Source organism: Zeus faber (assembly GCF_960531495.2).
Source record: "Zeus faber genome assembly, chromosome: 5".
Classification (NCBI taxonomy): domain Eukaryota; kingdom Metazoa; phylum Chordata; class Actinopteri; order Zeiformes; family Zeidae; genus Zeus; species Zeus faber.
This window is the reverse complement of record NC_137192.1, coordinates 4,349,557-4,371,508: the sequence shown is the minus strand read 5'-3', so window position 1 is coordinate 4,371,508 and position 21,952 is coordinate 4,349,557. Positions and strand designations below refer to the sequence as shown.

Sequence of the window (21,952 nt, the reverse complement as noted above, 5' to 3'; positions counted from 1 at the left end):
ACAGACAATTAATTCTCCTATATAATTATAGAACCCAGAATCGCGATTGTGGCGCCGCCCCTTGCGGCCGCCTGCGAGAGCACTTCGTGTCGATTACGCACATTTTAGTATTTTTAGTACTATTACTAAATAGAGCTTATAGAGCTTATTCTGCGTAATCACCGGGTGTCATGACATTTCACTGCATTATATGTATGACCATATGTAGATGTATGTGACAAATAATCTGTTGAACTTGAACTTGAACTTGAACTTATTGTAACAGCAGAAGCTTAGGTTTGTGTTTTAGCAGAATGTGTCATTTACATTCCATTCTTGTTGTATCATTCACAGAAGAAAAAAACCCAAAATATAACAAAAACCCAAAGCTATTTTCAGAGACCGTTGGACGGATCCGTGGTATGTCTTTGTTGGACAGATGTGCAGAAAGGTCTGACTGGAACCCCACCAAAGCACAGATACCCACCGAGAATCAACCTTTTTTTTCCCGAAAGCCTATAACTTTCTTCCTGTCACTAAGAGCGCAGGGGTGTAGCACACAGCTGGTGCAGGGTTGTGGAATCTTTTCAATGTGTTTTAACTGTTTACATCGCGGTCCACCGTCTGTGACAGACAACAGAACCAGACTTTTGTATAAAAGGAAGGCGTTGCAAGGAACAAGCTACCAATGTCCAGCGGAGGAGAGCGGGGAAGAGTACAAAGAACACCGAGGATGGAGAGGCTGCTGGCTCCCTTGCTGCTCTGCATTATCACGCAGGTGAGACTGGTGTGACTTCTCCTTGTTTCAGCTTCAGTCTTGTCTGATTTCGACCGGTTTCCAAGCTTATATTCAAGGCCTTTCGGTGCACAAGAGTATAGTGTGTTTTATTATCCATAAATGTGGTTATTAATGCTCATTTTGTATCAAAAGCAGGACAGCGTGTTTTTTTGTAGTCGCTGTAGTTTTCTGCCGCCAGGACTGTTTTTCCAAAACGTGCTTTTTGCGTTTCCATCAGGGTGTCTGTGGGGGTCGAACTGTTCCTCAGAGCTTCCATAACAAGAAAAGGCGCTGACAAACATGTAGATATACACGTGAGAAAGCCTCAAGTCTCAAAGTATCAAATATTAATTCAGTTGGGTCGTCTTACACGGTGATTCTGAACCTCTTTCACGAGGACCTTTGTCTCTGGGACCCCAATCTGATAAAAAATATTTTTATTGTTATATATGATTTAGTCCCAAACTGCATACTTTTGTAGTTTGGAAGATAACAGTGAAACTACAGTATCAAAGCAGCCATTATTCTACATTCTCTAATTGGAATAATAGTGAAGAATGAACCACTCGTCTAACACACGCAAAAGAAATATAGATGAGTTGATAAATGCCAGGTTGTGGTAAATGGCAATCTGGGGTTGAAGGTCATTTACACAGGTGTTTCCAAAAACACCACCGCCTGGAAATTCCAAACTATTCTACAGTAATAACGATAATGGAAATGTGTCAACACTAATAAAGGCAATTGATATCAGATTTTTTTTATTTTATTTGCGCAGTGTTATCGCATTCCTTCCCATATGACATTTATACGTACGCGTGTCACTTTGGGTGTGTAGTATTCCCAGTAAGTATTTTGTGAACGTAAAACAATTGTCAGAGTCCGAATCCGAATCGTAACGAGTTTATTCCACCAAGTAGACTTCCATTTAAGGGATTTGTCGTGGGGAGGATTGGTGCGTTTTTTATTCTATAAAATACAACAAAACAAAACGATAATGAATTAAGTAAATGAATAAAATAAAAATAGCCAAATAGCCATTCAGAATGTAAAAAAGAAATGGGTATCTTATGTGTCAGGTGTCGGGTCACCCGTGCGACGCGCCGTGCCAGTGCGCGGAGGCCGTGGCGCGCTGCCCCGCCGGGGTGCCCCTGGTGCTGGACGGCTGCCGCTGCTGCTGGGTGTGCGCCGGGCGAGAGGGCGAGGCCTGCACCGAGAGGCTGCCGTGCGACAGGCGGAGCGGGCTGCAATGTGACTACAGTGCCAGCTACCCGGGTGGACCCGGGGAGTGTGTAGGTGGGCAAATGATAGGGATAGAGATTGTATCTGTGTGTGTGTGTGTGTGTGTGTGTGTGTGTGTGTGTGTGTGTGTGTGTGTGTGTGTGTGTGTGTGTGTGTGTGTGTGTGTGTGTGTTGGTGTGTGTTTGGTGTGTGTGTGTATCTGTGTTGCTGTACCCATTGTTGTATTTCTCAGGAACTTCTAGGACTCAGTCCAAAGAGAAATGTTCAGGCACAGAGCCGTCGTTCCTCTTGAGCTCAGAATGGTTTTAGTGCCAGATTATTTTTGGAAGGAAGGAATTATGTATCACAATTGACAGATATACTGTATATACAGTGTGTATGTACAGTATATATGATAAAATCCACAAATCTGTATTTTGATTTTTAAATGCAAAAACCCTCGTAAATATCCCTCTCCATCCACAATGTATTAAAATATCTTACTTGCATTGTGTTTTACAAATACATGTAGCATAATTAATATGTGATTAAATATATTTGAATGTTTTTTTTCACTTACAAAGTGCACTCATAAGCACTGAAACAACCGCAACCATTTGAATAATGGTTGAGCTTTGATTTTTATCTGTGATATATGACACACTTATAAGGGGAGGGGGCTTGGGGTTCGGGTTGGAGAGGATACACAGACTGGATCCTTGAATGGATCCACTCCGTTATATTTGTGAAATCATGATACAGAATTCCTTACATAATTGTGCTTTCTCATTGTGAATACCCCCCCACCACCACTGTACATCCCTTTTACTGAGGTCAGGTCAGAATGAACTGGGTTGTGAGCTCGGTGGTGTGAGGCTCGAGGAGGGCCAGACGTTCAAGCCTTCCTGTGACCGGCTCTGCCGCTGCCTGGGCGGGGGAGTCACCTGCGTGCCCCTGTGCACCGATGACCTCCGATCGCCCGCCTCCGCTGCCAGCTGCCGCGGCGCTCGGCTGGTGCGCCTGGCCGGGCGCTGCTGTAAGGAGTGGGTTTGTGATGACCCAGACAACAGCATCTACCCAGAGCCTGCAACAGGTAACTGGGTGCAGGGCATTAAAGATGAGCTTACAGGTTCCGCAACATAAAATGTAATCAACAGTTTCAGCTAGGGATGCATGGTTAGTATTACACATATGCTGAGTAAAAAACTTCATGTATTTGTAAAAGCTAGAATTGACAGCAGCCTGACATGTTTGTCTCACATTGTTGCTACTCAAAGTGAGGTCATGCTCTATCTTTCAAAACGTAGTCACTCTCGGTTTCATATATCATCTGATTCTGTTCAAACAAATCAGTGAATAAATCAGCGAATGGAAATAATACACACACAGGGTCTTCACTTTCAGTTCTTGTTTGAACAAGTACTGAGTACCCAGTATAGTTGTTATTGTGCTTAAAATCGAAAACAGTTTCTGTATAGACAAAGGGCATCTGCTAATTTGTCATGTATCCTCAATTTGAGAATCAAGGAGCGATGTACTTCGCAGATGCCAGGAGAAACCATGATCTCATGAACTCATGATCACAACATTAAAGAATTTCGGAGGATATAGCCGTTTCCATTTAGAGCATTAAACGATGGCTGCTAATTAAATTAGAACCAGCGCGGTGGTGTTTTGTCAACCAGGGACACCACGGTCAGATTTGTGAATGAACTGGGGCATCGCAAGGGTAAGACACACACAATACCAGACTTCTGAACACCCCCCTCCCCAACACACACACACAAGTAGAGTAAAACAAACACACACGCACACATACACACACACACACACACAACCTAGGTGACATGGTGAAAGCACATAGTAGGAAGCATATAGTTCCAGAGTTTCTCCTTAAATGTAATCTTGGACTAAAGTCTTCCCATTCTGACACACTCCTCTTTCAACTCAATGTGCATAGGGCATACCTTTCACCCCGGTCATCTGTGTGTCTTTCCAGTGGAAAAAACAGCAGAGAGAGCGCTGGGGGATGAAAGGCACTTTGGGGGTGGGCCACCTGGCCACGCTCTGGGCCTCATCTCCAACTGCGCTGAGCGGGACACGGACTGGAGCCCCTGTTCCCGCAGCTGCGGCCCAGGTGTATCCAAACGCACCTCAAGCAGTGACCGGGCTTGCCGCCTGCAGACCCAGACTAGGCTGTGCCAAGTCAGACCGTGCCAGACCCCACTGCCCCATGGACTGCAGACGGTCAGTGGAAGTGGAAGTGGAATGTTTTTTCCTTGTTTCTCAGAGTTCTGTTGATCAGTGAAATATTGAAGTTTGAATACGAATGTTAGCCTGTCCTCAGAATTGGTATTATTTGACTGTCTTTGACGTATTGGAACTGTTGCTTCATCAGTAAAAAAAAAAAAAAAAAAAAAATATATATATATATATATATATATATATATATATATATATACGATATACTGTATATATATATATATATATATATATATATATATATATATATATATATATATACGATATACTGTATATATATATATATATATATATATATATATATACGATATACGATATACTGTATATATAAAGATAAGGCCTTCATCATTATGATGAGTGATCTAGACACTTTATTCTGTGTTGCAGCAGGGAGCAGGGCTGTGTGAGAGCAGCTATATATCTCCGGTATCCGTCTGGGTAGAGCACCAGGGCTGCTGGAGCACAAGGGCCTTCCGCCCCAGGTTCTGCAAGACGGTCTGTCCCGAGGGCCACTGCTGTGGGCCCCAGCGCACCAGAACAGTGCCCATGGCTTTCCGCTGCCCGCAAGGCATTCTCACCCAGCAGCGGGTCATGATGATAGAATCTTGCTCCTGCGGCAACCGCAACTGCCCCCGGCCACAGGCTCCAAAGTTCCCATGGAGAGCTCTGACCTGATTGTAAGATGACGGACGAATGCAGATGGGCAGGTCCTGTCAGTGAGAGGAATATATTCAATGGTGAGCAGTTATGTAGGAATAAGACCTGCGTTTCAAAATAGTGTCATGCCTGTTTAGCCAAGGAAATATGCTCATATTATTTTCATTTAATCATTTGTCATTCATGTTTTTCCCTGTGGGCCACTTAAAAATGTTTGACAAGGAGGTGTGTGTGTATTTGGAGTTCTTAAACCACATTCGTATGTTCTTAAACCACAACCCAGCCAAGAAAGTTACCCGTGTTTTCACTGGCATGTTATATTTGACAGAAGTTGAAGTCTAACTTGAATTTTGTAATTAGAAATCATGAACAGCATCTACTCCTTAAAAAAAAAAAAATGAACATCACACGTGATCAGGTGATTTTGTATACTCTCATGTCTGAAATGCCTATAAATGATCTCACTTGTAAATGTGTTTAACTCTTTCTCATCAAAACTGGTGGGAACGGCTGCTTTCAGTTATTGCGCATCAGGAAAGGCAGACCCTGCCACCCACAATGGAAACATCATACAGTATGTTTCCATTGTGGAACATACCCCTCCAAAATCAAATATGAGACTTTTTGACAAAATAATCGGACATTTAAATTAGTCTATTTGAAGGAACTGGGCGGATTGGTTTCACTTTCGGTGGCACGTCTGCAGGTCTGCAGAAGCGTGCATGCAGAGCTTGCTGGAGCAGGAGGAGGAGGAGGAGAAGCAGCAGAAGAAGACGTTTGACAAAGTCCGGAACGTGATCTAACGAGATCTTTTCGTGGGATAAAGTTTCACCCCGTAACATGCCCGAGAACGTGGGGGACGCGCGCCTCAACGTCTCCGTATGTGAACAGATAAACCTGCCTTTTACGCACACCTTCCTGCCCGCGGTGTTCGTGGTCGTGTTCCTTTTCGGCACCTTCTTCAACCTGTGGGGTCTGCGGGAAGTGTGCACGGGCTGGAAGAAGATGGGCAACATAAACGTGTTCGTGCTCAACCTGTGCATCGCCGACTTGCTCTACCTGTCCACGCTGCCCTTTCTGGTCGCCTATTACGCGCGGAACAGCAAGTGGGAATTCGGCCGCACCTTCTGCAAGGTCACCCGCTTCGGCTTCAACCTCAACCTGTACGGCAGCATCGGCTTCCTCACCTGCATCAGCGTCTACCGCTACCTGGGCATCGTCCACCCGATGCGGGTGATGGGGAGGATCCGCGGGCGCCACTCCCTGGCGATCAGCGCCCTGGTGTGGATCCTGGTGCTCGTCCAGATCACGCCCGACATGTTCTACGACAAGACCCCACTGAACTCGTCGCACGCGTGCTTCGACACCACCGGGGACCACCTGGTGGAAAAGTACGTCCGGTACAGCCTCTGCTGGACCGCCACGGGGTTCGGCGTGCCGCTACTCGTCATCCTGGCTTGCTACGGCCACACCATCGCCGTCCTGGCCACCAACCACAACGTCAACATCTTGCTGAAGCAGCGCTGTTTGAAGCTGCTCGTCATCCTAATCGTGCTGTTCTCCGTCTGCTTCGTCCCCTACCACGTGTTTCGGAACCTCAACCTGCGGACCAGGATTTGGAAGCTGCGCGGGGTCTGCCAAGCAAGCTTCGACGACATCTACGTGGCGCACCAGGTGAGCCGCGGCCTGGCGTGTCTTAACAGCGCCATCAACCCGCTGATCTACCTGGTGGGGAACGACGACTTCCTGATGCGCTGGCAGGCCTTCGGCCGGCGGACCAGGTTGTCCCTGACCGGTTGGACGGGCGCCCGCGTCTACCGCGAGCCACTGGAGGCACACATTCGAGAGACGAATTTTAACGGGGACCAGTGACTGCGCTGCCGCCCGTGCCCGCGATCAGCCGTGGCAATGGTATCTCACTTTCGTGTCGATATTGTGCCAAAGATCTGTATTTCCCTTAGTGTCAGTGTGTCGTTTACTGCTTAATAGGGGTCGCGTGAGGAAAAGTGAATTCAGAGAAGAAGAACACACACACACACACACACACACACACACACACACACACACGCACGCACACACACACACACACACACACACACACACACACACACAGACACACACACACACACACACGCACACACACACACACACACACACACACACACGCACGCACACACACACACACACACACACACACACACACACAGACACACACACGCACACACACACACACACACACACACACACACACACACACACACACACACACACAGACACACACACACACACACACGCACACACACACACACACACACACACACACGCACACACACACACACACACACACACACACACACACACACACACACACACACACACATACATCTGGTAATGAATTCGCTGAGATGAATCTCGGAACTTTTTTGCTCTTGCATGGCCATCCTTATCTTCCTTATACCTTATGGATATATTGCATGTAAATATATGTTTGCAGGGACAGATATTGTTTTTATGAATGTTAATAAACGTTGCACTTACCCGTACATTATAGTTGCCCTAACCCTCTTCATTAATTATATCAGATATATAAGATACAACTGTATACACCCTCTGGGTGGAAATTCAGGTGCAAAGAAACAAACCAGTGCAACTCAAGACAGAGATAAAAATAAAAATAAAATTAAACACATATGTGTTTAATTTTATATTCTACTTATATTTTAATATTTCATTTTATTTAACATTTAATATTCTATACTCATATTATGCACATCTATAAACAGAACACAACAGAGCAGGGAGTAGCACTTACTAGTGGGCCCAATATGAGCAGGTGGCAGTTACCCTAAAGTACTGGTAATAAGCTAGTGTAGTAAATATGTGCTAAGCCATATTGCACAAGTTTATCTATCTTAATAATCTCACTAGTCTGGTGAGGTAGTAATACAATTTAAAGATGGATAGATAAATAGATAAGATACTTTATTGCAATTATTGCAATGTCCCAGCAGCTCACATAAAAACAATGGCAGTAATAGCCAATAAATAACCTATAAATAATAAAGGAATAATAAAGAAAACAAGAGAATAAAAAACAAGTGTCTAGTGTATGTGGGAAAAGTGAAATATACAATAAACTTCACAGTTAAATCTAATATGGCAGGATAATGGAAAATAAACCTGAAACCTGAACCTCCCTGACTGTATGTCTCCTCGGTGACCTCTCCTCAGTTGACCCACCGCTTAAACACCACCAACCCATTTTGATTGCCTTAACAATTGCCAAGAAAATAATATTACTTAATTGGAAATACAGAGATAAACTCACCACATCCCAATGGTTACATTTATTAATGTAATACATCTCAATGGAAAAACTCTGGGGTTTTTCGGGGTGGCGGGTTGCTGGTGGTTTGGTGTGGGGGCGTGGTTGGGTTCCAGGCTCCGGCTTCTCTGGGTGCTCGGAGCTTTCCTGCAGCGGTTGGGTGTCTATGCAGCTGCAGAGCTCGGGGTTGGGGCTTCGGGACCCATTCTGCTGCTTGGAGGCGCCACAACATAATACCAACCTTATACTGTACACCAGAACCAATTGGGATAAGTCCTGTACACTCACCGGTGGACACTTCACACACACACACACACACACACACACACACACACACACACACACACACACACACACACACACACACACACACACACACACACACACACACACACACACCACCAACACCTGCTTTGAATGCACCCCAGCACCCTCCTGGTTGCATTCCTCTCCTTTTCCTCCCTCATTTACTGCCATAACTATGACAGGAAGATGCCACATTGCTGTTCCAGTTTTCCTGGACCTGATTAACTCTGTTTTTCAATACATGTTGTCGTCCAATGTTTATGTTTTCTGTTTACATGTTGTTTGGTTCTCTGTTTATTTGTCTCACCCATGGTGAATCTCCCTCTCTTGGAGTAGGGATTACTTGTTTAAAGACCCAAACATGGTAAAATAGTTCTTCAAAGAAGGGGGTTGGTGGCGGCTCTGTATAACAAAAACCTGTGCTCTTGTCATCCTACAGGTCGTCCACAGGACAGAGTTGTTGCAGCAGTTCTTGATGATATAAGAATTAATAAAGAGTTGCATTGCAGGTTGAGAACTTGAACACCACTTGCAGACTAACTGTGTCCTAGATGCAATAGCATACAAATACTCTGTGTTGTATGCCCAGCATGCTGACAACACAGGTAAAAAAAGAAAAAAAAGAAAAAAAAACCCTGAAATGTATAAAATTAACCGTTACACAACCAAATGTATAATATGGAAGGATAATGGATTTTAAACCTGAAAATATTAAAGGTCACGCAATGAAGAATAAAATAGTACAGCAGTACAGTATTACAGAAAATGGGGCGTTACAGTACAGTGACAGTAATAGGAGCAGACTTTATACCTGTAATAATAAAAATAATAGTACTCATGTTAAGGTAGTAGTAGTGGTAATAAGGGTATCCACTGATAATATTTTATCACCACTGTTCTGGATTCAAGATTCAAGATTCAAGATTTTTATTTGTCACATACATATAAGATGTAGAGTATCTGAAGCTCGTGCCAGTTTCTCTAGCCTGCGGTTACATTTTAAGAAAAGAGGAAGGGGTGTGATGCTGTGCACAACGGAAGCACACTTATTGAGAGCACGGCAAATAAATCACAAATTAGCAGTCAACAGTCAGCTGGGGAACAGTCACTGTTGGAGGGGGGGAACCATTTAAAAAGAAAGGTCTCTCTCTCTCTCTCTCGTCATTTCTGTATTAGCTTTATACTCTGCGAGTGTCAGGATTCAAATAGAATTTTTTCCAGAAATGACTCAATCGACCAAGGCTGTGTTAATTCTATTGAAATCACAATCAGTTGCAAATATGCAAACAAATGGAGAAGAGTGTCGGACGAATGCAGTGAGTTGCACATGTTTTCCATTTAATTTAGAGGAAATTTGTTTTTGTACATTGAGAATATGCCCGTGAGGCGTGGCCCCTGCTGGAACGTGCGACGGCTATGTGCCTGAACATTTCTCTTTGGACTGAGTGCTGGAAGTTCCTGAGAAATACAACAATGGCTACAGCAACACAGATACACACACAGACACACACACACCAAACAAACACCAAACACACACACACACACACACACACACACACACACACACACAGTAAGGCAACATATAGGATGCAAGCCAGTAAAATCTGAATTCTATATCATCAGAACTCGCTTAACTTCATATATAACCAAGAAAGTAACTCACAAATAAAAAGTCCAAAAGTCCATAATAATAAAGGTTTCAAAAGTCCCACTTTTATGTGTGGTCCTCGATCCTATTTGCATCCTGAAGCCAGATTCGCATTGAATGCGTAATTGCATCCGACAGGCGGCTCTGCCTCACCCCCCACACCTAGTGGCCGTCGATTAAAATAACATGTCAATAAAAAAGACTTGACTGACATTGCTTCGGGTGGTACTGTTGGGCATGGGTCAAACAATTTGAACGCATGACTATCGAAAAGCACGCAGAATTTCCTTACCGCAGTGCGTCACAGCTTTTGGCGTGCGGAATCAGACTCTCCATAGTTTGTCGTGTTCAGTGTGAAGCAGGGTTTATCCGCAGCAATGCAACCTCAGTCAGGTCAGGTCACTGATCTGACTTTTACGTCACTTCCTGCTGACCTCAACCACCTGTGTCTTGGCACCACAGCCTTATGGACATGTGCTGAAAAATGTTTTCTAATTCAAGATTCAAGATGTTTATTTGTCACATACATATATATACAAGCATACATATATGCAGTGAAATGTCATTGCAACACACCTGGAGATTATGCACAATAAGTACACACAATAGCCAACTAATTACTTACTAACTAAACTAACTGAACTAACTGATTCTGAGGAATAGACTATTATGTTTAAACAGATATGTGCAGTAAATTGGCATGTGAATAAAGTGAAATATACAATAGTTATACAACAGTGTGGCACAGCAGTACAGTAACACCGAACAGCACAGTATGCTATAACCCAGTACAGTGATACAGAATGCAGTACAGGATGCAACCTACGGTACAGCAAAGCAGTGGGGCCCATGTGTGTCTCAGTGAGGGCCCCTGGTGAGTTCAGCGTTGACAGTCCTTATGGCTTGCGGGAAGAAACTCCGTCTCAGTCTCTCTGTTCTCGGTGTATGACTGCAGAGCTTGCCTGACCACAGCAGCTGGAACAGTCCGTTGTTGGGGTGATGAGGATCCTTCATGATCCTGCAGGCTCTGCTACTACACCTCCTGGTGTATAAGTCCTGCAGGGAGGGGAGTGTAGTTCCAGTGGTACGTTCAGCTGAACACACCACCCTCTGCAGGGCCCGCCTGTCCTGAGCAGTACAGTTCCTAAACCAGGCAGTGATGTTGCCTGTCAGGATGCTCTCCACTGCTCCAGAGTAGAAGGACTTGAGGATCCTCACCGAGACCCGGAATTTCCTCAGCTGCCTGAGATGGTAAAGATGCTGCTTCACCTTTCTCACCAGAGTGTCTGTGTGTATAGTCCATGTTAAGTCCTCCATGATGTGGAATGATGTCCTTGACATCTAGAAATTTTTGGATGAGCCACATTTCTACTGGTCATTGTTTATTTTTCCCCTTGGCCTGACTCCATCCCTTTCTCAGAGGAAAAGAAATAGTCATAGATGGTCATTGCTAGATTTATTTAATCAGTAAATGTTATTTTTTTTGGGCCTTCATTTCTTTGGTCATATTGGGGGGGGGTATATTTATTGTTTATCATTATGTTTATTGAATGTTTCTATATTCATAGAAATTATTATCTATTATTGTTAACTGTCAATGTTAGGTTTTTGTGTATTTTCACATTTTTCCATACTTATCTTTGAGGTTTACTGTATACATTTACATACTGTAGACATTTAATTTTTTTAAATTATATTCTATTGCTTTATTTTTATTGCCATTGTGTTGATGTGACACTACAATTTTCCTCCAGGGACAAATAATCTCTATATATATTTATATATATATATATATATATATCCATTTATCTCACGTTCACACAGGAACCGCACCCTGTTTTGTATATTGTCCCCCTATAAATATTAGTGTTACACATATCTCTAACTCAAGTTCTGATTCCGTAAACATGATTCACTAAGTAAAACAGAGAGCTGGATGGATGATCCTAAGCACTTAGGCATGCATTGCAGATTGTTGTTTTTTTTTTGTTGTTTTTTTAGCCTTTACAAGCCCTCAGCTCCTCTGCTGTTGGTCTGTTGGATGGGGGCATGGTTTCCCCTCAAATATACTACATTTTGGAATACACTGTCTAAAGATTAGAGAGATTAGAGGTAAAACATGTACACTGTCCTAAAGGGGGCTGTATGAATAAAATATTATTATGGCCCAGGACAACCACTGGACCTACAGACAAGGTTGAGGTCTCCTTAGAACCAAGACGGCTCAGACATCTTGTGGTTCCAAGTTTGATCCATATCGATCTACACTTAGAGCAGGAATTTGTGAAAATCAATGACATTTTACCGGAAGTAGAAGAACATTCGTGCATCACCGATACGCCAAGGTTCTAAACCTTTTGGTCGGGTGTGAAGCAAGATGAGTTTGTTCATCATCCAATTCATTATATAGGTGTACCCAATCGCATTGTGCGAGGTGCGTAGTGTAGACTCTGTTACCGCTACAACACTCCGTAACTACTACAGACTCGCTCTGTAGTGGTTACAAACTGTGCGTGTTTATGTGTGTGTGTGTGTGAGTGTATCGTCTTACCTGCTTGACGTCGGCAGGGCTTTTCGTTTGATATTTTATCTCTTTTGCCCTTTTTGTGAATAAATGTATTCTGTTCGCATCTAACCCAGTGCCATGTCCCTCCTTATTTGGCAGCATTGGAGCCAGTCGTAATATACAAACTGTAGGAGTCGAAAACTGTCAAAAACATTCCGTGTTTGTGTCCTCACACATGGAGTTCGCTTGCAGCTCCAGAGCAACGGGTCCGAATAGTGTCTGTTTTATTTTAGTCCTAAAAGTTTAAAAAGTTCATGAAATGTCAGGGGGAAATTCAGTGTTTAATCCGTTTGAATGGAAGCGAGTTGGGGACTTCCACACGGAGTGATTTCCTTACACAGAGACAGCCTGAGGCAGGACTCTGTGGACTACAGGTAGGACACAGCCACCTTCTAACTTTTAGGATAAACTAATAAAACACAAGTGTATCGGCTTGTATTAGTAATTTTGTGTGTCACCAGGACTCGCGTCACAGCGTCATTAGGTTAGCTGATGCTGCGTTCAATGGAAACTCTGAAAATTGTAACTCGTTTTAGTAGTAATGCTGATGTAAAGACGAGCAACAGCACAAACTGATGCTATGTTCCTATGGGAACTCGAAAATTTGCAATTGCTGTCGATACTGGACCCCATGTATTACTGCCGGCAGCTATATTTATTATTGAAACAGATCCATGACAGATGTCTTGATGTATTTGTGTTCAGAGAAAACAATGGCCATAGACCCAGGACTAGCTCAACAATTTCAGCTGCTACATTTTCAGCTGCTACGCAAAAGAGCCAGAAACTTCTCCCATGTTTAAATGAATCGGATCTGTTGTTGCAGCGCTAATGGACACTAAAGCGCCATTTCAGTGTTCCGTGGGAAACTTCTGGAATAGCCTCCTCTGTTGGCTCATTTTAAGGAATGAGCCAAAATCGCAGTATCATGCCCACATAGTAAATCTTTGCCATGCAAGAGTTCCCGAAAGCTCCTTTATTTGTAATTAAAAGAAGGTAAGGTATGTCATCTTTGTGACGATAGGCTCTGCATTCTGTTCACTCGTGCATTCTACCGTGGGGAATATCCTCTCCTCAGCCCGTGGGAGCTGCTTTGGTCTGCAGGATCATGAGCTCGCTCCACGAGGCGTACACCAGGTTGCAGGCCTCGTCTCTCTTCACTGAGAACTGGTAGGACCTCTCCGGCATCAGGTTGTTGACCTGCAGGCTGTAGTCACCGCAGGTGAACGTGAACATCTGAACCTCGTCGGCGGGGATTGGTTGCAGCATCCTGCAGTGGACCTCAAACTGCTGATCGCCCTCCGGCTGCTCCTGGTCAATAACTTCCCAGTGTAGCATGGCGGCGTTCCACGTCGTGTAGGACCTGTCTCTGTTGAACATCACGGGCATCTTGATGAGCAGGGATGTGCTGAGCCGTGGCAGGCCCGTGGCGATGTGGATCTCGTGCGGGATGAGTCGGTGTTTGAGGTACACCTGTCTGGCCGTCAGGGTGCCGTCAAAGTCGCTCAGCGTCTGGATGATGTAGAGGATCTTCTTCTGAAGCTCCTGCTGGTCGCGGTAGTCCACCAGATCGGGGTCACACTGGTTGACCACAGCCATCAGCTCGTCCCGGCCCTTAACGATCTGCGCATAGTACTCCTCCAGCAGGGCAAGGCGGACTTTGACCAGGTCGGTGGTTAGTACTTTCATGCGCTGCATGCCGGAGGGGTCAATGAGGGCCAACAAGTTGCTGTTCGACATGTAGACCTGCTGGTCCTTGGGATCGGGTGGGGGATCGTGGCGGTAGATTTCCAAATAGTAGGAACTCTTCTGCATGATCTCCAGCCGGCACTGCAGGGACTTAAAAAAAAATAGCAGCAACATGGGAAGAATGTGGTTAGGTCCAGTGTGGGTTCTGCTACCCTCTCAGCTCCTCAAGAGCTCTCTCACGAGGACCATGTGTTTCACACAATCTCGCCTACAGCATGACGGTACATTGCTCTGCATTTTGGTGTGCCTACCTTAATGGAGGAGCAGTTAAGATCGGTGTTGAGCAGCTGCAGGATCTGGGCACGTAGATCAAGAGAAGGGCCACAGGTCATGTTGGCCTCTTGGCTGTTGTCCCCTGTCTGCCCACAGCCTTCTGAGCTTTGGGAGAGCGGCATTCTTCTTTCCATGGCCTCTGCAACGTACTCACCTAGCTATTACCACTAAAACTGTTAGGGTCTGAAATGAACACCCACCAAGTGTGTAATGCAGGAGAAAATTTGCTTCTACTGTGAAGAATGGGTGCCACCTTCGTACCGTCATAATAGGTTTTACGACATTGTACTTAATTTCTGCAAAGATAAACCATAACTAGGCCTTCAAATGACAGGACTGTATTATACATGAATTCCTAATGAGCACATATTGAGAGATTTTTAATCTCCAAACTGTGTGTTCTTTATTGTTACCTCCTCTTGGACACTTGACTTGGACTACAAGTCAAGTTGTTACATTACATTACATTTCGTCATTTAGCAGACGCTTTTATCCAAAGCGACTTACAATTATTCAAACACTGACGGACGCAGTCGAAGAAAAGCACTTGGAGGAACTACACCAGAGGAAGAGATGGAAGATATGAAGAAAGTTAAAAGAGTTGTAAGTAGCTCACGGGAAGGAGAGAGTATAAGAGAAGCATTCTAGGAGAAATCAAGTTTAAGAGATGGCGTCCCGCTCACTGGCCGTGCAGTATTGGCCTTTGAGATGTTGTAATTGTCACTGTTGTGGGCATTTTGAAAGGTTTTTAAAGTACAAAGGCGATGTGAAGGTGGTTGTCACGAGTCTGGGAAATGTTAGGGTGCATATATTCAATTCAATAACATTGGTTATTGTGGTACTCCTAAGCTGAGGAGACAGAGGTTCGCAGCACTTGAGTTCCCATGTGCAGAAGCAGTGGGAGCAGTCACACAGCAGGGGGGAGAACGACAAGTAATGCAAGAGATGTTCAACACGATGGAAACACGGTCAGGACGGACACGGAAAAGCTAGTCACTTTTAGTGCGGGAGTGATAAATGCGGAAGCTGAGGTGAAATGCGAAAAATGAAAGAATACAATTGGTGATTGACAGCAGCACGTCATCGGGATATGGAGGGGGTGAAAGAGATATAATCTAGACATTTACTCTTGAAAAATCAAAACGTTAATATTAAAAACATGGGGGAGGCTCTTTAAATACATGCGCGTTAAATCCTCACTCATTTGATAACTCTGTACTGAGCGCAGCAGTCATGGCGAGGGAGCGTCGCAAAATTACCGGTAGTTTCCGGTTAACTATAGCGTGGCACAATTAGCTACACCCTCCCTAAGAAGGAGTTGATTTTCAACAACCGTCGCGCATACTGCGTACATACACGGAGAGTCACAGTTTTTCTACCTGTTTTCCAAGGTACTTTTCCAAGTAGTTTTCCGAGTCGTGCCAGAATATTTTTGAGAAGTTGTTTACGGTTGCCATGGTTAAACACCCACTGGCCGAGTCCTGTGACGTCATTCCCTGGTTCGGCGCTAAGGCCGCGTTCCGTCTTCCATTGGCGTCGGAACTCGGGGAACTTCCGACGCCCTACGGTAGAACGGTGGGAAGAACGGCCATTTAAACGTCGAAATTCCACGTCCGGATGTCGGGGCGGATTGCTCGGGCTATTTTGCTGTGACGTCAGTTCTGTCCCAGGTTACCGAGACCTGACGTCACAACAACATGGCGTCACAAGCAAGTTCCCTTTTTTCCGAGATTCATTGGAACGCAGCATTAGTGCGTCTTCATTGTATCTTATGTTTTTTTTTTCTCCCCTCATTCACAGTGTGTTACTTCTGGAATAGCCACAATACTTTTAAGGAATGAGCCAATACTGTTATTGGTAATATTGTAAGAACGTGTGGTTTATATATATAATATCCATAACGATGAATATACTGTTATGGTCAAAATGATTATATAATTATTTATGCAACAGAACAACATTATGGATTTTGTTTCCCCCCCAGTTTTCTTCGTTTAAAATGTATATCTCTATTTATCCATTCTAAATTGAGAATTGTTTTGGTTTACACTCATATATACCTCATATATAACTCATATATATAAGTTTTAATGTATACATAGTGCTTCGTTATTTTCTGTATATATATATATATATATATATATATATATATATATATATATATATATATATATATGTGTGTGTGTGTATTCTCTCTATATGTATATATATGTGTGTGTGTGTGTGTGTGTATTCTCTCTATATGTACATATACATTAGCTTACATTGCAAACAATTAATGTACTGTATGTGTATTTGTCCTTCATGTGTCGCTGAATAGGAAATGTCGGGGTTTTTTTAGAAAGGAAGAAAAAAAAGAACCCTGTAATTCAAGCAAAATCGTCTGCCAATGGGGTGAAATACAAGATCATTGTCTAATAATCTTACAAAAAATAAAACAATCAATGGAAGATTGTTCATGACTTTATTGTTTTCAGGGTTCTCTACAGTTTGCCTACACAGCAAACCGATTCATGAAATTCAGGATGATGATGATGATGATGATAATGATGATGATGATGATGATGATGATGATAATGATAATGATAATGATGATGATGATGCACCAGATATCCACCTTAATGAAGGGACAAAAGTCATTTAACAAGCTCCTCTGTGAACAAAGTGATCAGTGTTTTCCGGGACATTCCCTGGAGATCGCAAGAGTTCCATGTAAATGATCATTAAATGAACAATTAAATTAAACCCTGGGAGGGAGGGATGGAGAGGTGGATGGATAGATAAAAGATAGATTTGCCTCGAACCGCACATGAGTCCCAATGACGAGATGACCAGGCCAGAAAGGGTTTCAAACTTGATTCGAGACAAAAGATTTCCCATCATAACAGCGCTGTCATCGCCATTCCACGGGAGGACGCTCGTGTGATATATACAGTACAGTCCACGTGGTCTACGTTTACGAGTCAATCCACTCTATTCTGCATTAGAGAGAGAGACAGAGAGACAGAGAGACAGAGAGAGAGCGAGAGACAGAGAGACAGAGAGAGACAGAGAGACACTAAAACGATGTCCACACGAGCGAGATGCATCCTGCGTCACCAGCCGAAACCAGGACAACATTTAGCGGCTTAGGCGGGGTTATATCTGGATGGACCATTACATAAGCTCCCTTACGTAACACCATTATAATCAGTCCACGGGGCACCGCGGCTCATTTTATTTACCCGATAACCCCCTTTCAAAACAACAACATGTGGATTACGATATTACATTTTGTCCTGACCCTTGTCAAGGGTTTGAACTCGTGCGCGCCCCGGAAATGTCGCGCATCGATGCGGCAGTGCAGCACGCCGCCGCCAGGGGGCGCGGCGGAGCCTGTTTTGGCTTGATTTGATTTGACCTTTGTTGTGTTCGGGCCCTTTGTTTCCAGGGGGAGCGCAGCTGACATAAAGCTGTGCGGAGACAATCTATTATCGCTCTAAAACTTTCATAGATCAATAAGCAAATGGAAAGTTTCTGCCTGAAATCCAAAAGTCCACCACCCTATCTTTCACAGAGTTAAAGTGGTAATCCATGAGATTATTTTTCTGAAAGAAAATCGCATATTTGATATTCATTCCTTATTTATTAAGTCGTCTCTTCATAAAAAACAGCAGTTCAATGTATTTGCGTTATGCATGTGCCCCTCTAGCATATCGATATGCCGTTTTCATTGCCGTACAATGCACCGGCGCAAAAAGTGAATGGCAGACGAAGGTGAACTTGATAAAGCAGGGTAGCCAGCTGTGCTCGGTTAAACTGCTGATACGGACGAACATTCACAAAAAAAACAAAAAAAACTGCACCTTGAGTGGTTGTAAAGCCAATTGGGCACATCATTGGAAAAATTCATTTATAGGGATGGTTTAAAGAAGGAGGATATGCTCCTCCTTCTCAGGGGCTTTAACACCAATGTACTCTAAACCAATATATGAAATATCTGACAGACGGCTTGGGATTCAATCTCCAGCTGAGTGGGGTCACTGCACCACGTCGCCTATCAATGACTCAGTGAACTGACAGATTAAGAGTTGTGGGGTCGATTTGACGTACTCCTGTTAAAATCCAATTTTAACCACAGTGTTCTCCACATTTGATTAGCGCCCGCCTCTATCTCCACACACGAGTTATTGACTTCTGACTTGAGTGGATTTCACCTGGTTTTACAACGCGCATGCGCTGAAGACCATGGCTGGCATCGGCATTGCCGTTCCGTGTGAATTTAAGGGTTATGTAACCATTATCCCCAGGGCGACACGTCAGACCTGCTTGTCATCCATTTTCTCGGAAAATGAAACCTGCCGGTGCACATCAAGTCACATTCCAACTCGTGCACACATCCCAGACACTTTAAACGAGGCAGGCGTGTCGTGTGGTGCAACCGTGCGGACGGAAGGTTAACCCATCTTTCCACCTTTCTCAGCTCTTGTCAAAAGGACAAACTTTCAAAGCGTCCCCAAGATGGCGGAGCAGCCGGTTTGAGCGCTTTGTCATTGGTCCGATGTTCAAAAGAGTTTGTTTTCTCTGTTTTGGATGCCGAATGTTATCTTTCTCCCCAACGTGACGGATACTGTAGCCGCCACGCGGTTTCAAGGGGGATAATTACAGCGCAGCTCCCGTCGTTTGGTACAAGGACAACATGCATTATTGAAGAACCCCGCATCGCGGGGTAGTCGGTAGCACATCTGACCGCCCGGCTCGCCAGTCATTAGAACATTTGATCGCTCATTCGTGAAGTCAACACGCCCCCTTATGACAGTCAGAAAGAAAGCGCTGTCCCATATGGCCACGGTGTGTCAATTCATGCGTGCTCTTGGGCCCGACAAGAGGACGTGAGCATCTTTTGTTTCTGCAAAAGGCTGCTGTTGCCCATTATGCTTCTTTGCGTGTGAGACACAATTATTGGAAGTCTATGCGCCCTGGTCTTTCTTCACAAAAACAATAACTGAAGAGAAGGAAAAATAATAATAAAATAAGGAAAGGAAAAAAAACCCCAAAAAAAACACTTTTGGCTGCCACTCTTGCTTGCGTTGTTTACCACAGAGCACCTCAAAGAAACGCTGGAATCTTGACATTTAAGATCTAACCACTTGATGAACCGGTCGAGTGTGGTGGTGGTGTGGTGTAATATATCGGTTCGCAATCTGAGATCCGGGGAGAAATTGACAGGGGTTTGCATTTCTTTTTGCATGATATATCTTGCTCGATCTATCCATCTATGTCTAAAAATAATCACAAACCTAACTTGTAACATTGTATTTCAGCACAAAGATCACTTCCTAAAAGTACATTTAATGTACTTTTATGTTTACTTAAATGTTTAATAACACGTCAGAACTTGAAACCAGTAAATATTTATGCTTTGTGCTTCTTTATACCTTATGTGTGGGTGGGGTAGTTCAGTCATGATGTGACACTGTACCTTCTCAACTCTCAACTGGTGGCTCACAAACTGCAGCTGCCAATACCCTCCAAGCAAAAAACGGGCACAGCCGTGGAGGCACACCCAGCTGCCAAGTGGAATAAAAAACAAATGCTGCTCAATCCTGCGAAACAATGCCACAGGTATCATGCAAAGAAAATACAAAGCACCTGCATGGAAACACCACACTTAGCACCTATTTCATTTGTTCTTTATTGGAACTTAAAATTGAGATGTACAAAGTCGACTCAGTTTAAATACAAAGGTTTGTTGTTGTTTTGTTTTACAGGCGATGCAGACAGCTCTCTAGCGTCTAAGACGAGGGAGTGAATTTTGTGGAAAAAGAAGACAAAGTTGTGACACATGACAACAGTGGAGAAGGCTAGTTTTCTACCGCAATCTTTCTGGGGAAGAGAAGCTGGGAAGAAAACGCACGCACAAAATAAATAAATAGAACCGAAACCAAATTGTTGCACAGTGGTGAAAAAGTTGCATAGAAGAGGGGTGTGTGTGTGTGAATGAAGTGGGATAGCAATACATATAACATCTTTCTACTCACTCCCACCCAAAAGATGCATATGACCTAATGGCACAGAAGCCCCCTCCCCAGAAGTGCTCTGACTATTAAACCAAATGATGACTAAATGGAGGCAATTACATGAGATTAACCGAAATACACTGTTTTCCTCTAGAACTTAGGATGAAAAAGAGACACTATTTTGCATCTCACAGGGATGTGGCGACATAAAAAAAAAAAAAAATGTATATATAATTTATTAAGCGGGTAGAATTTTGGAGAAACCCACAATTGATTACCCCCACCCCCCCAAAAAAGAAAAAACAACACATCACACCTAGCTATGATGGTGTTTTGACGCCCCTGTCATGGAGAATAAACAAACAAAAACAAAATGAAACCGTTAAAACAAAAAACTGTTTCAGATGTTTGTCGTTCCATCAGTAGCTTAGGGAACCAATCATTGTGAAACTTATGTAACATAGAAAAAAAATAAAGCAATGCAAACAATTCAGACTTGGAAAAGCCTCAATTCAGAATGAATCAATGCAAATACTTCTGAATAGTTTTCGTTTTTCTGACCGAGGAATGCCAGCAAACGATCGCTCTGGTGACAAAAAACCCCAAACTAGGAAACAATGATTCAGCAAAGGGGGGGGGGGGGGGCGCACATTTTGCAGAAGACATGAGGTAGTAGAATAGTAATAAGAAAAAAAAACAAACAAGAAAAAAAACAAAAACAAGGAGGAACATCCAATTACCAAAAGGCCCTATTTCTGGAAACTACAGGACAGAAAGAACATTTGAGCAGATATTATGCCGGTAGTACAAACTTTGGTTGAAGGGCAAAACATTCATACAATTATTTGAGGAAAATAGTATGGTAGTCAGCTGTTGATCCCCTCAAATTTTTTTTTAAAGAAAATATATATTTTTTAAAAGTTTTACTTTTGACTGTTAAACAAATCCAAGATACCGTTCATTTTCAGTTTCAGTCATAGTTCATTTCATTTTGTAGTGTCGTTGTGTAACCGGGACCCCCAACCCCAACCCAATGAAGTCGAAGCCAACAAATAAAATTGGCACTTGGTGGCAAAAAATAGAAGAAACTGGTTTAAAAACAAATACGCGATAATCCCATCATACTTCTGATATCAGTCCACAATTGATCATCAAACGCACACGAGAAGAATCAATCTCAACATGACCC

The 21,952-nt window shown here is 43.5% G+C and overlaps 3 protein-coding genes across 3 annotated transcripts; 2 read left to right on the top strand and 1 right to left on the bottom strand.

Annotated features, from left to right (window-relative positions):
- Nucleotides 1-712: 712 nt before the first annotated feature.
- LOC307230183 (CCN family member 2-like) lies at nt 713-5,700 on the top strand (the record flags this gene model as incomplete). Its single annotated transcript, XM_080000420.1, has 6 exons — nt 713-757; nt 1,837-2,053; nt 2,817-3,071; nt 3,978-4,225; nt 4,628-4,890; nt 5,604-5,700. The coding sequence occupies 6 exons, from the start codon at nt 713-715 to the stop codon at nt 5,698-5,700; spliced, it is 1,125 nt and encodes a 374-aa protein (XP_079856546.1).
- A 37-nt stretch (nt 5,701-5,737) lies between these two features.
- LOC307230182 (P2Y purinoceptor 1) lies at nt 5,738-6,769 on the top strand (the record flags this gene model as incomplete). Its single annotated transcript, XM_080000419.1, has 1 exon — nt 5,738-6,769. The coding sequence occupies one exon, from the start codon at nt 5,738-5,740 to the stop codon at nt 6,767-6,769; it is 1,032 nt and encodes a 343-aa protein (XP_079856545.1).
- A 7,047-nt stretch (nt 6,770-13,816) lies between these two features.
- LOC307230181 (fibronectin type III domain-containing protein 11-like) lies at nt 13,817-14,886 on the bottom strand (the record flags this gene model as incomplete). Its single annotated transcript, XM_080000418.1, has 2 exons — nt 13,817-14,581; nt 14,743-14,886. 2 exons carry the CDS (start codon nt 14,884-14,886, stop codon nt 13,817-13,819), a joined length of 909 nt encoding a protein of 302 aa, XP_079856544.1.
- Between the last annotated feature and the right edge of the window lie 7,066 nt (nt 14,887-21,952).